This window comes from Nanorana parkeri, unplaced genomic scaffold, assembly GCF_000935625.1.
Source record: "Nanorana parkeri isolate BGI_ZX_2015 unplaced genomic scaffold, ASM93562v1 scaffold784, whole genome shotgun sequence".
NCBI classification, from domain to species: domain Eukaryota; kingdom Metazoa; phylum Chordata; class Amphibia; order Anura; family Dicroglossidae; genus Nanorana; species Nanorana parkeri.
This window is the reverse complement of record NW_017307052.1, coordinates 343402-357104: the sequence shown is the minus strand read 5'-3', so window position 1 is coordinate 357104 and position 13703 is coordinate 343402. Positions and strand designations below refer to the sequence as shown.

The 13703-nt window shown below is 46.1% G+C and overlaps 1 protein-coding gene and 4 non-coding genes across 5 annotated transcripts in view; 2 read left to right on the top strand and 3 right to left on the bottom strand.

Moving 5' to 3' along the window:
• The window catches only part of CTC1 (CTS telomere maintenance complex component 1), a 28290-nt gene extending 24037 nt beyond the window's left edge, over window positions 1-4253 (bottom strand). The window contains exons 1-2 of the mRNA XM_018564799.1: window positions 4166-4253; window positions 3952-4091 (exon numbers count right to left, since the gene is read on the bottom strand). Coding sequence (XP_018420301.1) covers window positions 3952-4091; window positions 4166-4195 — 170 coding nt within the window. The 5' untranslated portion in view covers window positions 4196-4253. The remainder of the gene's footprint in view (window positions 1-3951; window positions 4092-4165) is intronic.
• On the top strand, window positions 1325-1396 carry TRNAP-UGG. Its single transcript has one exon. It is a non-coding gene; the product is annotated as a tRNA-Pro (tRNA).
• TRNAP-UGG lies at window positions 2948-3019 on the bottom strand. Its single transcript has one exon. It is a non-coding gene; the product is annotated as a tRNA-Pro (tRNA).
• A 6352-nt stretch (window positions 4254-10605) lies between the features above and the next one.
• On the top strand, window positions 10606-10687 carry TRNAL-AAG. Its single transcript has one exon. It is a non-coding gene; the product is annotated as a tRNA-Leu (tRNA).
• A 409-nt stretch (window positions 10688-11096) lies between these two features.
• Window positions 11097-11168, bottom strand: TRNAP-UGG. Its single transcript has one exon. It is a non-coding gene; the product is annotated as a tRNA-Pro (tRNA).
• Between the last annotated feature and the right edge of the window lie 2535 nt (window positions 11169-13703).

The following is a 13703-nucleotide window of genomic DNA, read 5'->3' as shown; positions in this document are numbered from 1 at the left end:
TGAGCGAACGCCGGTATGTGTTCGCTCACCTCCCGATCTACTGAGCCGACCTGTGACAGTCTCATTGTCACAAGTCGACTAGAACTATGAGGTGAGTGAAAAGCACCCGCCTCATAGTTCTCCTTTAAGGAAGCCAGGCGACATGTAATGCTTCCTGATTAGCAGGGAAGACATCTCCATGTTTCATCGTCATCAGGCGACGAGGAAGCATGAAGCCAGCTTTCTGGCCAATCAGGAAGCGGGTAATGGATCCTGATTAGCCAGCTTCTCGACCAATCAGGAAGCTAGGCAGCGAGTCATTACATGGCGCCCGGCTTCCTGTTTGGCCTGGAAGCCAGCTCCATGCTCCCTCGTCACCAGATGACGAGGAAGCATATAGCCGGCTTTCTGGCCAATCAGGAATCCGGCCGCCATGTAATGACTCGCCGTCCACCTTCCTCCTTGGCCGTTTTCCCGACCAATCAGGAAGCCGGGCAGCGAGTCATTACACGCTGCCCGGCTTTCTGATTGGCCGACTCCATGCTCCCTCCATCACCAAGTGATGAGGGAGCATGGAGCCGGCTTCTCGGCCAATCAGGAAGCCGGGCAGCACATAATGATTTGCTGCCCTGCTTTCTGATACTGGAAGTTCGGGTATCGGGCTAGGCATCGGAGCACTTGGGCGAGTGCCAATATACTTGGTATTGGTGCATCCCTAGTCATTATTATATACCGAAGACACCAGCCTCACACAGCATTATGGGCAATCAGAAGCAAATAGTAGAAGCCGTTTCCTTTTAGACTCTCTCTCTAATTCATTCGGTAATGTCTCAATAGGCAGGCTGGGGGGGGCAAAGAAAGTGTGACAGCTGACACATAGGACTTCAACATCTATACTAACTAAAAGGACAATCCAAGGGCTATTTGCACCCAATGGGTTGCACTGAGGGCAGCTGAGTAGTTAAACAAGGTGAGGGCTGAGCAAAGCTTCATAATGGCTTGTGCAACACATTGTAGAGAGAACACGGCCAAGGCATCCGCTGGCATTCTCATTAAAGTCCTCGTCCTTCAGTGAAATATCTGCTCTGAGACGACACAGGAAAATAACACGTCTCTGGTGCCTGTCATTATAGATCAGGGCTCACGCAGGATTGTTACATGGATTCTAATGAAAGTATGCAACAGGCGTGAACACGTGTAATACATTCCACACGGTAACCCTTTGCACCCCGCGGGACTCTGGTAAGTGTTGGAACAAGCAGACACATGATCCACATACATACATACATACATGGGACACAAATCCCTATCTAAGTACTTCTCATGTGACAAAGCAGGAGCAGCCGGCTCGTTGGTCTAGGGGTATGATTCTCGCTTTGGGTGCGAGAGGTCCCGGGTTCAAATCCCGGACGAGCCCAAATTTTACTTCGGCAGCTTTTCTAGTTAAAAATAAACTGAACCGCCCGTTCACTAAACTCACATTCACCGGTGTTATTGGAAAGGTGACCCGAAAGAATGTTTGATGTCATTTTCACATGTTACTGGCCTGCTATGTTATATTATAGCTCCAAACAAAACCACCTGATAACACTAATCGCAAAGGGGGCAGATAAAAAACAAACAAACACAAAATGTATCTAAAAAATTAAACTCACAATAAATAAAAATGCACAGTCATAAAAAACAATTATAAAGATAAAAGGAAACAGAAACCAGTCAAAATACAATAGCATGGCATAAGAGACAACCGAGCTCTCTACCAGTGTGCAGAATCTAAAGGCAGAACATTGAGGGCAAAGTGACAGGTGCTCTTGTTAGGGCACCTCCAGCCAATGATAGTTACCTTTGCCACGCTCCCTCGCTGCGCCATTTATCGGTCAGAGCTCTCAGAAACACCTGGTACTTCCGCAAATAGCGGATCATGTGATCTCCCTCACGTGATGCCATGCTTGGGTCTTGGTGGCCAATAGCCATGGATCCCAGTCTTAAGAACACAGCTTTCAGCTGCTGGAGGCTTTATTGACAAAATGAGCCTTCGGATGTCATTGCGGCCTGAAGAGGTCAGTGTTCATCTGTTTATTACTGTAATTGCCAGACACTTTTACAGTATTAAAACAATAAGTATAATAATTATATACAATATATACCCTGTTTCCCCGAAAATAAGACCTAGTACTATTTTTGGGAATTGCTAAAGTATAAGACCTACCCCGAAAATAAGACCTAGTTGTGACCATTGCCAGGGCTGGTGGTGGCATAAGTGGAACCTGAAGAGCCGCGGGAGAGAATCAGCGGTGCCAATGAAGCCAGTGCTAGAGGAAGCGAGGCGGCATCACATTATTATACAGGATTTATATAGCGCCAATAGTTTGCGCAGCGCTTTACAATATAAGGAAGACATTACAGTCGCAATACAATTTAAGACAAGATGGTAAGGAGGGCCCTGCCCCTGGGGGCTTACAATCTAAAAGGGAGGGGCAAGTGATACATGGAGCAGAGCCGCATAAGCCGATGTTTCCTCTATAGTGCCGACTCCTGTCACAGGCGGAGCGATACCAAATGCACTCCGCCTGTGAGGAATCCATAGTGAAAGCGCGCTTTGCTTTTTCTGGTTAGCAAATTGCTCTTGGAAAGGTACGGCACCCCCGATTGCCCTGATCACCCTATTCCAAGACCTGGGAGGATATTATTGTGATTTCCCGAACCGCTTATGGGGGTCTTCATTCTGGCTCCAGGCTTGTTATAAGGTGTGCACTCTGGATTACGAGTAGTCATCAGTAAACGGAGGCTGTCTTTTTAATAACGTATATGGATGACCCCAGGTCTATATACAATGTTAAACCATACACAGACGATGAGCCAGACAACTAGTATTTTTAGAGGCGGATGAGCTGCGACAACCCAACTACTTATCCCAGAAATAGTTTCTTAAAAGCAATGACTGTGAAAAGATAGGACATCAAAAGCAGGGCTCGTCCGGGATTTGAACCCGGGACCTCTCGCACCCAAAGCGAGAATCATACCCCTAGACCAACGAGCCGGCTGAGCTCCACCGCTGATATGCAGCCAGATGGACAGAAGATTCCCTTTCCATAGGCTCTGCTAGCCGGGTATCTGGAAAGTCTATAAAGCAGCTTTATGACTGATGGACTTTCCGAACTCTCCTATTACACCCCTCCCAGTCAGTCTAACCTTTTACAGCTCACGAAGCCAGCCCCGTATCCTGCTGGTGTTAGACAAACAGAGGTGACGCGTACGGCTTAACCTTTCCGCTGCCGGGAACATTTTGTCGCACAGATGATGAAATGCACATTTTGTACATAATAATGCACTTAAAACCCCCAAAACAATATTTTATGAAAGCTGAAAAATAAAACGGTTACAGTTGCATTTCTTTTTATGTCACATGACATTTGCGCTACTGGTTATCAATCTATATTTTTGGTATAATATAGAACAGAAGGTTGTGTCCAATAAACGGACATTAAATATGTGAGCCCGCCCACAAAACAAATTCCGTAGGTGACGCCTTATAAGCCTTTCCCCCTCATCACTTCAGAATGAACTGTGATTGACGGCCCCTACAATGATTGCCATCACTCCGGTGTACTCGGCAATACCCAATATGCGCTGTCCAACTGTTGTTTATATATGGACGTGAACCCCATGTGTGCTTCCGTGTTCATATGTGCACATACATGGGTGCAGGGGCTGATAAACTAACTGTGTGAATAATGGTGAAGGTGACATGTTGCATCATGCAGTCCTGCATCCTGTGCTGGCAGCCACACCCCAGAGCACAAGCCGCCACACCCCAGAGCACAAGACAGACAGCAATGGGGGGTAAAAAAAACAACAAGAGGCTCTAATAAAAAGTTTTGGCTGGAGCCAGGCCTTAATAGAAAAAGGCAGCGATGGAAGCTGTGAGAAGCATATTGGCTTGCTCCATGTAAAAAACACATTTCTTTGTACCTGTAGCTGAGTGGCAGTTGGGGGCAGAAAGTCTGAATGCACCTGATGACGTCATTACAGAGTTCAGGGGCTTCTGCACCCCCCTCATATTGCAGAAAGTCCAGGGCATGCCTGTGTGCAGCTTGCAGCCAGCCACTGACCTGAAACACAAAACAGCCTCATTATACAGCCACTGTTATCATTAGCACCCTGCCCTGCCAAAACTGACACCCACCTGGGCCCCGGGGGGCCTCTCTGCTTCCATAGCAGCAGCCCCGCACCTTTTTCCCTGTTACCAACCCATGCTTTCAAACTTGAGGAAGTATTGGCAAAAAAATAAGGAAGTGACGTCACTGGGCAGCTTCATTGTACTGGCGGAAAAAACTGTTCCTAGTCTTCAGCGCCACCTGCTGTTTACTCCCTTAACTTCCAGCTCTGCACAAGTCTAGATCGAAATTTGATGTAAAACATTTATAATGTATTTTTTTTACAACTGATTTTGCACACAGACATGCTTCATAGCTGGCCACCCATGTCACAATATGATTGCGCAATCTTCTCTTATCTTCCCTTTAACTGCAACGTTTAGGCAGGGCCGGCCTTAGGCCTTTAGGCGCCCTGTGCGAGAAAGCTTTACAGCGCCCCTCAGTGACCACACCCCTCAGTGGCCACACCCCCAGTAACCACACCCATTTATCACCCATATTTTTGGTAAAATATAAAAAGACGGGGTCACGTCGGGTAAATAGACACCAAACATGTCATGCTTTAAAATTGCGCACACCCGCAAAATCGCAAAAAATTACCATGCCCAAAATTGACCATAGGTGACGCTTTAAAAGCTTTTATAGTAAAAGGGAAATGTCAGGGGTCTGAATGAACAGGCTGCGATGTAAATCACTGCCTGCTCATTCATAACTGGGGACACATAGTACTATGTGTCCCCAGTTATTTACAAACACCGGAGTGATCAGACGATCGCTCCTGTGTTTGTCCTTCTCACACGGAGGATCGGTAAATATCACTGATATTTACCGATCCCCCGCTCTGCCACGCACAGAGCCGCTGCCATCCTGAAACTGACAGGATGACAGCGGCTCTAATCTCCTCCCCGCTCTCCATCCGGGCAGCAGGCAGCGCTCCCCCCTGCGGCCCCCACCTGAAGGGGGGAGGGGGGAGGGGCGGACGAGGGAGCGCTGTCATATCGGATGGCCAGCGCCCAGCGGTGAGGGGGAGAGAAGCCGCCCCCAGGACAAGCTGTGTCGGCCGCACTGCTCGCACACCCCTAAGGCCAGCCCTGCGTTTAAGGTTCCATTAAAAAGTAACGGTGCTGCGAGCGCGTTGTGTGAACACCTGTCAACACGCGCTCTTTTGCACAAGGTCAGCACCTGGGCGTACTATAGGCGCGTTTTTCGGCGTGTTTTTTAGTTCAGTGAAACACGTGTTCGACACTCGTTTTTATACCTCCCTGGCGGTATGAACAGAAAATTGTGCCCCCCGACAGACGTGTGCAGTATGTGATGTCATGCGCCCGGCCACCAGCAGGAAAATAGCATAAAAATGTGTTTCGTTTGACGAAACCAATGAAAACATTAGTTTAGTTTCCGTTCATTTCGTCTGAAACAAATTATTAGTCTTTGCACATGTCTAGTAGTAGTGTGTGTTTTTTTTAATTTATTTTTTATTATTATTTTTTTTTTCACTGTTGGGGGCTTCGGGGAAATATTGGAGGTCTAAACAGACCGGTGACGTTTCCCTTTTGAAATAGAAAAAGAGATTGAGGACACAGAGTCCTCTGCCCATACAGGTGGGGGAGAGCAGCGGGGATCTGAGGAGAAGCTGGAGCATGTTCCGCTACTCTTCTCCCTGCCGAGCCGTGGCCGTGTTGGCCGCCTGGCTCTGCTGTTGCCAATGACGTCCTGTGCTTGCCATGGCAACAGGGGCAAGGGGGCACAGCCAGGCCAGTCCTGGCTGCGCCCGCTCTCAGCTGCGCCTGAGGCGAGTGCCTCACTCACCCCATGGTAGCTACAGCCCTGCCCTTTCCCACCGCCATGCGTTCTGTGCATATTAAACAGCTGCTGTGAGAACCAGACGCTCTTAGGCACATTTCTCTTCTGGTTGAATGTTATGGGCCGTAGTGAAAATATATTATGGCCACCAGATGGCGCTGAGGATGACAGGAAATACAACTCGGTAACAAGAGATTCAATGTAACAATTCTAGGGAACTCTGGACGGTATCAGCGGGTGGATGTAACAATGGCGGCAAATGACTGTAATAAGAACATTCGACCTGAAGAGAAAAGAGCCGTAAAGAGGAAGTTCACCATTATAGTCCAAAAAGTCACCTTCAGGACATCTGCATACCACCAATGTCACATGACTCCTGATTGTGAAATTACCTTTTCTCCTTATCCATCCCTGACCATGACCATAGTTATGAGAAATTATACTAGTTATGAGGGATGATACTAGTTATGAGCGATGATACTAGTTTTGAGGGATGATCATAGACGGGGCAGCCAGGAGAGATTCAGAACTATGATCATCCCTCAGAACTATGATCATCCCTCAGAAGTATGGTCATCCCTCAGAACTATGATCATCCCTCATAACTAGTATCATTCCTCATAACTAGTATCATTCCTCATAACTATGGTCATCCCTCAGAACTATGGTCATCTCTCAGAACTATGATCATCTCTCAGAACTATGATCATCCCTCAGAACTATGGTCATCCCTCATAACTAGTATTATCCCTCATATGTTGTATCATCCCTCATAACTATCATCATCTCTCAGAACTATGATCATCCCTGTCACGTCCGTGCCGCCACTAGGACCGGCGGTAGGGTGCGACGTCCTTCTGCGCAGGCGCGCCGCAGATCTCGGGCTGCACTGTCTAGGAGGGACAGCAGCAGGGTCAGGCGCGTCACAGGGCTTCTCCTCCCTTCACACGAGCCGCCGGCTTAAAGCCGCGGTTCACTAATTGATCGGCGTCTTACTAATCAGTTGTGGCAGGACGCTGATCAACACAGTGTCCCCTCACCTCCTTCTCGGACCACGGAGCACTGAGACACATCCACCTTCTGACGGAGCATAGTTGCCGGGATCAACGAACTCTGATACCAAACGCAAGTACCCGGGGCTCCCTGCATAGGACCCCAGGAACCTAACACTCTGCTAATACCATCAATTGTGCCTTACCTTCAGATCCATTGCATGAACTCTGCTAATACCATTGATTGTGCTTTACCTTCATGTCCATTGCATGAACTCTGCTAATACCATTGATTGTGATTAGCCCCACACTGCATTGCCTTACCTTACTGCTGTAGGCCATTGCCTCAGTAAATTCCAACAGCATCTCTATAACAAACGCACGGGGTATGATGTCAAGCGGTAATCTCGCAGCCTTACTCCACCAAGAGGCATAAGAGACTCATCTGCATACTGACCCCAATCCATCCTCCGCAGTTGCGATCCATAGGTACACCTACCCTGAGGTGGGACGTTACAATCCCTCATAACTAGTATCATCCCTCATAACTAGTATCATTCCTCATAACTATGGTCATCTCTCAGAACTATGATCATCTCTCAGAACGATGATCATCTCTCAGAACGATGATCATCTCTCAGAACGATGATCATCTCTCAGAACGATGATCATCTCTCAGAACGATGATCATCTCTCAGAACGATGATCATCTCTCAGAACGATGATCATCTCTCAGAACGATGATCATCTCTCAGAACGATGATCATCTCTCAGAACGATGATCATCTCTCAGAACGATGATCATCTCTCAGAACGATGATCATCTCTCAGAACGATGATCATCTCTCAGAACGATGATCATCTCTCAGAACGATGATCATCTCTCAGAACGATGATCATCTCTCAGAACGATGATCATCTCTCAGAACGATGATCATCTCTCAGAACGATGATCATCTCTCAGAACTATGGTCATCCCTCATAACTAGTATTATCCCTCATATCTAGTATCATCCCTCATAACTATGGTCATCTCTCAGAACTATGGTCATTCCTCATAACTAGTATTATCCCTCATATCTACTATCATCCCTCATAACTATGGTCATCCCTCAGAACTATGGTTATCCCTCTCATCTAGTATCATCCCTCATAACTCTTACCTCATAACTATGGTCATCCCTCATAACTATTTTCATCCCTCATATGTTGTATCATTCCTCATAACTATGGTCATCCCTCAGAACTATGGTCATCTCTCAGAACTATGATCATCTCTCAGAACTATGATCATCCCTCAGAACTATGGTCATCCCTCAGGACTATGATCATCCCTCAGAACTATGGTCATCCCTCAGAACTAGCATCATTCCTCATAACTATTAGCATCCCTCAGAACTATGGTCATCCCTCATAACTAGTATTATCCCTCATAACTATGGTCATCCCTCATAACTATGGTCATCCCTCAGAACTATGGTCATCCCTCAGAACTATGATCATCTCTCAGAACTATGATCATCTCTCAGAACTATGATCATCCCTCATAACTATTAGCATCCCTCAGAACTATGGTTATCCCTCATAACTAGTATCATCCCTCATAACTAGTATCATTCCTCATAACTAGTATCATTCCTCATAACTATGGTCATCCCTCAGAACTATGGTCATCTCTCAGAACTATGATCATCTCTCAGAACTATGATCATCCCTCAGAACTATGATCATCCCTCAGAACTATGGTCATCCCTCAGAACTATTAGCATCCCTCAGAACTATGGTCATCCCTCATAACTATTAGCATCCCTCAGAACTATGGTTATCCCTCTTAACTAGTATCATCCATCATAACTCATACCTCATAACTAGTATAATTCCTCATAACTATGATCATCCCTCAGAACTATGGTCATCCCTCAGAACTATGGTCATCCCTCAGAACTATGGGTCATCCCTCAGAACTATGGTCATCTGTATCATTCCTCATAACTATGGTCATCCCTCAGAACTATGATCATCTCTCAGAACGATGATCATCTCTCAGAACTATGATCATCCCTCAGAACTATGGTCATCCCTCAGAACTATGATCATCCCTCAGAACTATGGTCATCCCTCAGGACTATGATCATCCCTCAGAACTATGGTCATCCCTCAGAACTATGATCATCCCTCATAACTAGTATCATTCCTCATAACTAGTATCATTCCTCATAACTATGGTCATCCCTCAGAACTATGGTCATCTCTCAGAACTATGATCATCTCTCAGAACTATGATCATCCCTCAGAACTATGGTCATCCCTCATAACTAGTATTATCCCTCATATGTTGTATCATCCCTCATAACTATTAGCATCCCTCAGAACTATGGTCATCCCTCATAACTAGTATTATCCCTCATATCTAGTATCATCCCTCATAACTATGGTCATCTCTCAGAACTATGGTCATTCCTCATAACTAGTATTATCCCTCATATCTACTATCATCCCTCATAACTATGGTCATCCCTCAGAACTATGGTTATCCCTCTCATCTAGTATCATCCCTCATAACTCTTACCTCATAACTATGGTCATCCCTCATAACTATTTTCATCCCTCATATGTTGTATCATTCCTCATAACTATGGTCATCCCTCAGAACTATGATCATCTCTCAGAACGATGATCATCTCTCAGAACTATGATCATCCCTCAGAACTATGGTCATCCCTCAGAACTATGATCATCCCTCAGAACTATGGTCATCCCTCAGAACTAGCATCATTCCTCATAACTATTAGCATCCCTCAGAACTATGGTCATCCCTCATAACTAGTATTATCCCTCATAACTATGGTCATCCCTCATAACTATGGTCATCCCTCAGAACTATGGTCATCCCTCAGAACTATGATCATCTCTCAGAACTATGATCATCTCTCAGAACTATGATCATCCCTCATAACTATTAGCATCCCTCAGAACTATGGTTATCCCTCATAACTAGTATCATCCCTCATAACTAGTATCATTCCTCATAACTAGTATCATTCCTCATAACTATGGTCATCCCTCAGAACTATGGTCATCTCTCAGAACTATGATCATCTCTCAGAACTATGATCATCCCTCAGAACTATGATCATCCCTCAGAACTATGGTCATCCCTCAGAACTATGGTCAGCCCTCATAACTATGGTCATCCCTCAGAACTATGGTTATCCCTCATAACTATGGTCATCCCTCAGAACTATGATCATCCCTCAGAACTATGGTTATCCCTCATAACTATTAGCATCCCTCAGAACTATGGTCATCTCTCAGAACTATGGTCATCCCTCAGAACTATTAGCATCCCTCAGAACTATGGTCATCCCTCATAACTATTAGCATCCCTCAGAACTATGGTTATCCCTCTTAACTAGTATCATCCCTCATAACTCATACCTCATAACTAGTATAATTCCTCATAACTATGATCATCCCTCAGAACTATGGTCATCCCTCAGAACTATGGTCATCCCTCAGAACTATGGGTCATCCCTCAGAACTATGGTCATCCCTCAGAACTATGGTCATATCTCAGAACTATGGTCATCTCTCAGAGCTAGTATCACTTCTCATCGGATGTATCACATGTAGTATTTCCCCTCATACACAGAGCTTTTCTATCATTGCTATCAGGTAGCGTGGCCGAGCGGTCTAAGGCGCTGGATTAAGGCTCCAGTCTCTTCGGAGGCGTGGGTTCGAATCCCACCGCTGCCATCAGCTTTTTCCTGATTGAATATTCATTTGCTTCTTCTCTTGAAGACTCCTTCCGGCTCCACATTTCTGCGGCTGGTGACCTGTAAAGAAATCTGCACTGTGACATCCTCATTATGTAAATACAGCTGCACATTGCAGTATATAAAAACTATATATATCCTGCATCATGTGTGTATATTAAGTGCTGATTACGTCACGCAATGCTGTAAAATAATCCATTTGATTGCATCTACAAAACACTGTCATAGTTCCATTTCATAGTATATACAGGGCACTGTGTTACATTGTCTGTGATTACAGTCCATGGTAAATGCGATGTGATATAAACAAATAATGCAGAAAAACATTTCACATTCCGTGTATAATGCAGTAAAATAATTGATGTAATTTATAGAGAAAAGTAAAAATTGGGCTCGTCCGGGATTTGAACCCGGGACCTCTCGCACCCAAAGCGAGAATCATACCCCTAGACCAACGAGCCAGCTGACTGTATGAAGAAAGTTCTATTCAGATGAGCCTATATTCGTGATACAATGATAAGTGATAATGAAACTAATTCGCGTGAATTCTAGTCCTGTTTGTTGGATTTGGATCGTCTGGTCACAGACTTGAGACTGTGCGACATGTAAAGAGCTCTCATCTGCTGGAATGATGGGTTCTATAATGCTGGCAGTGCTGCTGCTCCTGGTCCAGGAAATACAAGGTAACACTGACTGTTGTCTGTCCATACAGTCCAACAAAAACCTCTCTATATCAGATTCTTACTCTTATTCTGCATGACAAGTTCCCTTTTCCTATACTTGGTATCTTTTGGAGAAACGCACCTATGTTGTTTTATATTTGCTAGATATAGGATGATCATTGACTGATATGAGTGATCTGAGCAACAACCTCCAGGCCAAGTGGGTCCCAGGGTATGTAGAGTGGTCTCAGGGGATGTAGGGTGGTCTATGGGGATGTAGAGTGGTCTCTGGGGATGTAGAGTGGTCTCAGGGGATGTATAGTGGTCTCAGGTGATGTAGGGTGGTCTCAGGTGATGTAGGGTGGTCTCTGGGGATGCATAGTGGTCTCAGGTGACATAGAGTTGTCTCAGGGCATGTTGAGTAGTGTCATGTACCTTAGGGGGGTCTGAGTTGATGAGGGCGGCCTCTCTTACAGCTCCGGTCCCGGAGCACCTGGATTGGTTACAGGGGTGCCGGGGCACAGAGGGGCAAGGGTGCTGGAAGCTGGTTAGCCTGTTGCGTCTGCGAGATGAGATGAAGTGCGTAGATCCGGGCAGGAAGCCGGATGTGGATGCACACAAGGCAGAAGGATCGTCAAGCAGGCCGAGGTCATCAACGAGTACAAGGGGTGAGGCAGAATCAAGGTCAAAAACAAGCCGGGGTCTTCAGGGAGCAAGCAACAACAGAGGGTAGTCCAAGCCGGGTCAGAAACGGGAAATCAGGATACAGAAAATACAGGAACACAGAACACAGAAATCTGACGATCTGACAGCATAGGAGGATAGCTGAACACAGCCTTTATAGCCCAGTTGGCGCCAATTGTTCAAATGACACGTCGGCGCGAGCCTGTGCGCGCATGATGCGCACGAACGCGCGCACGTCCACGGAAAGACGGCACTCCTATTACGGCTCTATGGTCCGCAACAGGCGCCTGCCCATGCGCAGACGGCAACACTCGAACTCTGGCTCTGGCTTTCTGACAAGTGGTCTCAGGTGACATAGAGTTGTCTCAGGGCATGTATGGTGGTCTCAGTTGATGTAGAGTGGTCTCTGGGAATGTAGAGTGGTCTCAGGGCATGTAGAGTGATCTCAGGTAATGTAGGGTGACTTTCCAGAAAAAAATCAAAGCTAGCTTGAAAAAAGAAAGGACTGCTGTCTATGCTGAGATCCACCTATGACCTGGATTGAGAACTATGGATGCATGACACTGGTATCAGTGGGGGCCACAGAGAATAGACGTCTGAGCCTATGTGGATTTTTTTAATTATTCAGGAAGTTTTGCTTGGCAGGCATATATACTGTACATGATGTGACTGCTGTTGAATGGCCACGATGTTAAAAGCTCTTATTAGGAGCTACTATATAGTCCATCGGCCACCAATGTATATGGAGGCCCATGTCAGGAGTAACATGGGAAAGGGGCTCGATATTAGATCTACAATATAGGTCACTGGCCACCAATGCCATAGGCTGAGAGAAAATTAATAACAAACTGGCAATTTGATTGGGGGCCACCAAATGTAGCTACAGGGCCCTATGATTTGTAGTTATGCACCACCGATGGTTTCTAGTGGTGGGACAGAAGGGGCAAAGGAAAGGTTTGGTTTACCCCTTCCTGCCCACAGTCTGTATAGTAACATTCCCCCACACGATGCTCCGTGCTGGGAATACATTCATGAATGCCTTCCCATGAGAGCCACCAGCTGAAACTTTGCCTGGCTGGCAGCTCTCCATACCGTCTGTCATTGACAGCTTGGGGCCCCGCTAAGAATCAGGCCCAGCCATTCCTATGTAAATAGACCCATCCATTGCAATGTAAATAGGCCCACCCATTCCTATGCAAATAGGCCCACCCATTCCTATGTAAATAGGCCCACCCTTTCCTATGTAAATAGGACCACCCATTCCTATGTAAATAGACCCACCCATTCCTATGTAAATAGGCCCACCCATTCCTATGTAAATAGGCCCACCCATTCCTATGTAAATAGACCCACCCATTCCTATGTAAATAGACCCACCCATTCCTATGTAAATAGGCCCACCCATTCCTATGTAAATAGACCCACCCATTCCTATGTAAATAGGCCCACCCATTCCTATTTAAATAGACCCACCCATTCCTATGTAAATAGACCCACCCATTCCTATGTAAATATCACAGTCGAGATTTTCAGTGGGGGGCCAGTAGCCCCTATACTAATTTTGGTTGCCCTTGTCTGCCTGTCATTTTGTGTCCGGGTTTCTGCTGCTAGGAAACCCAAACACAGCATTAAAAACCCGGACTTCCCGGG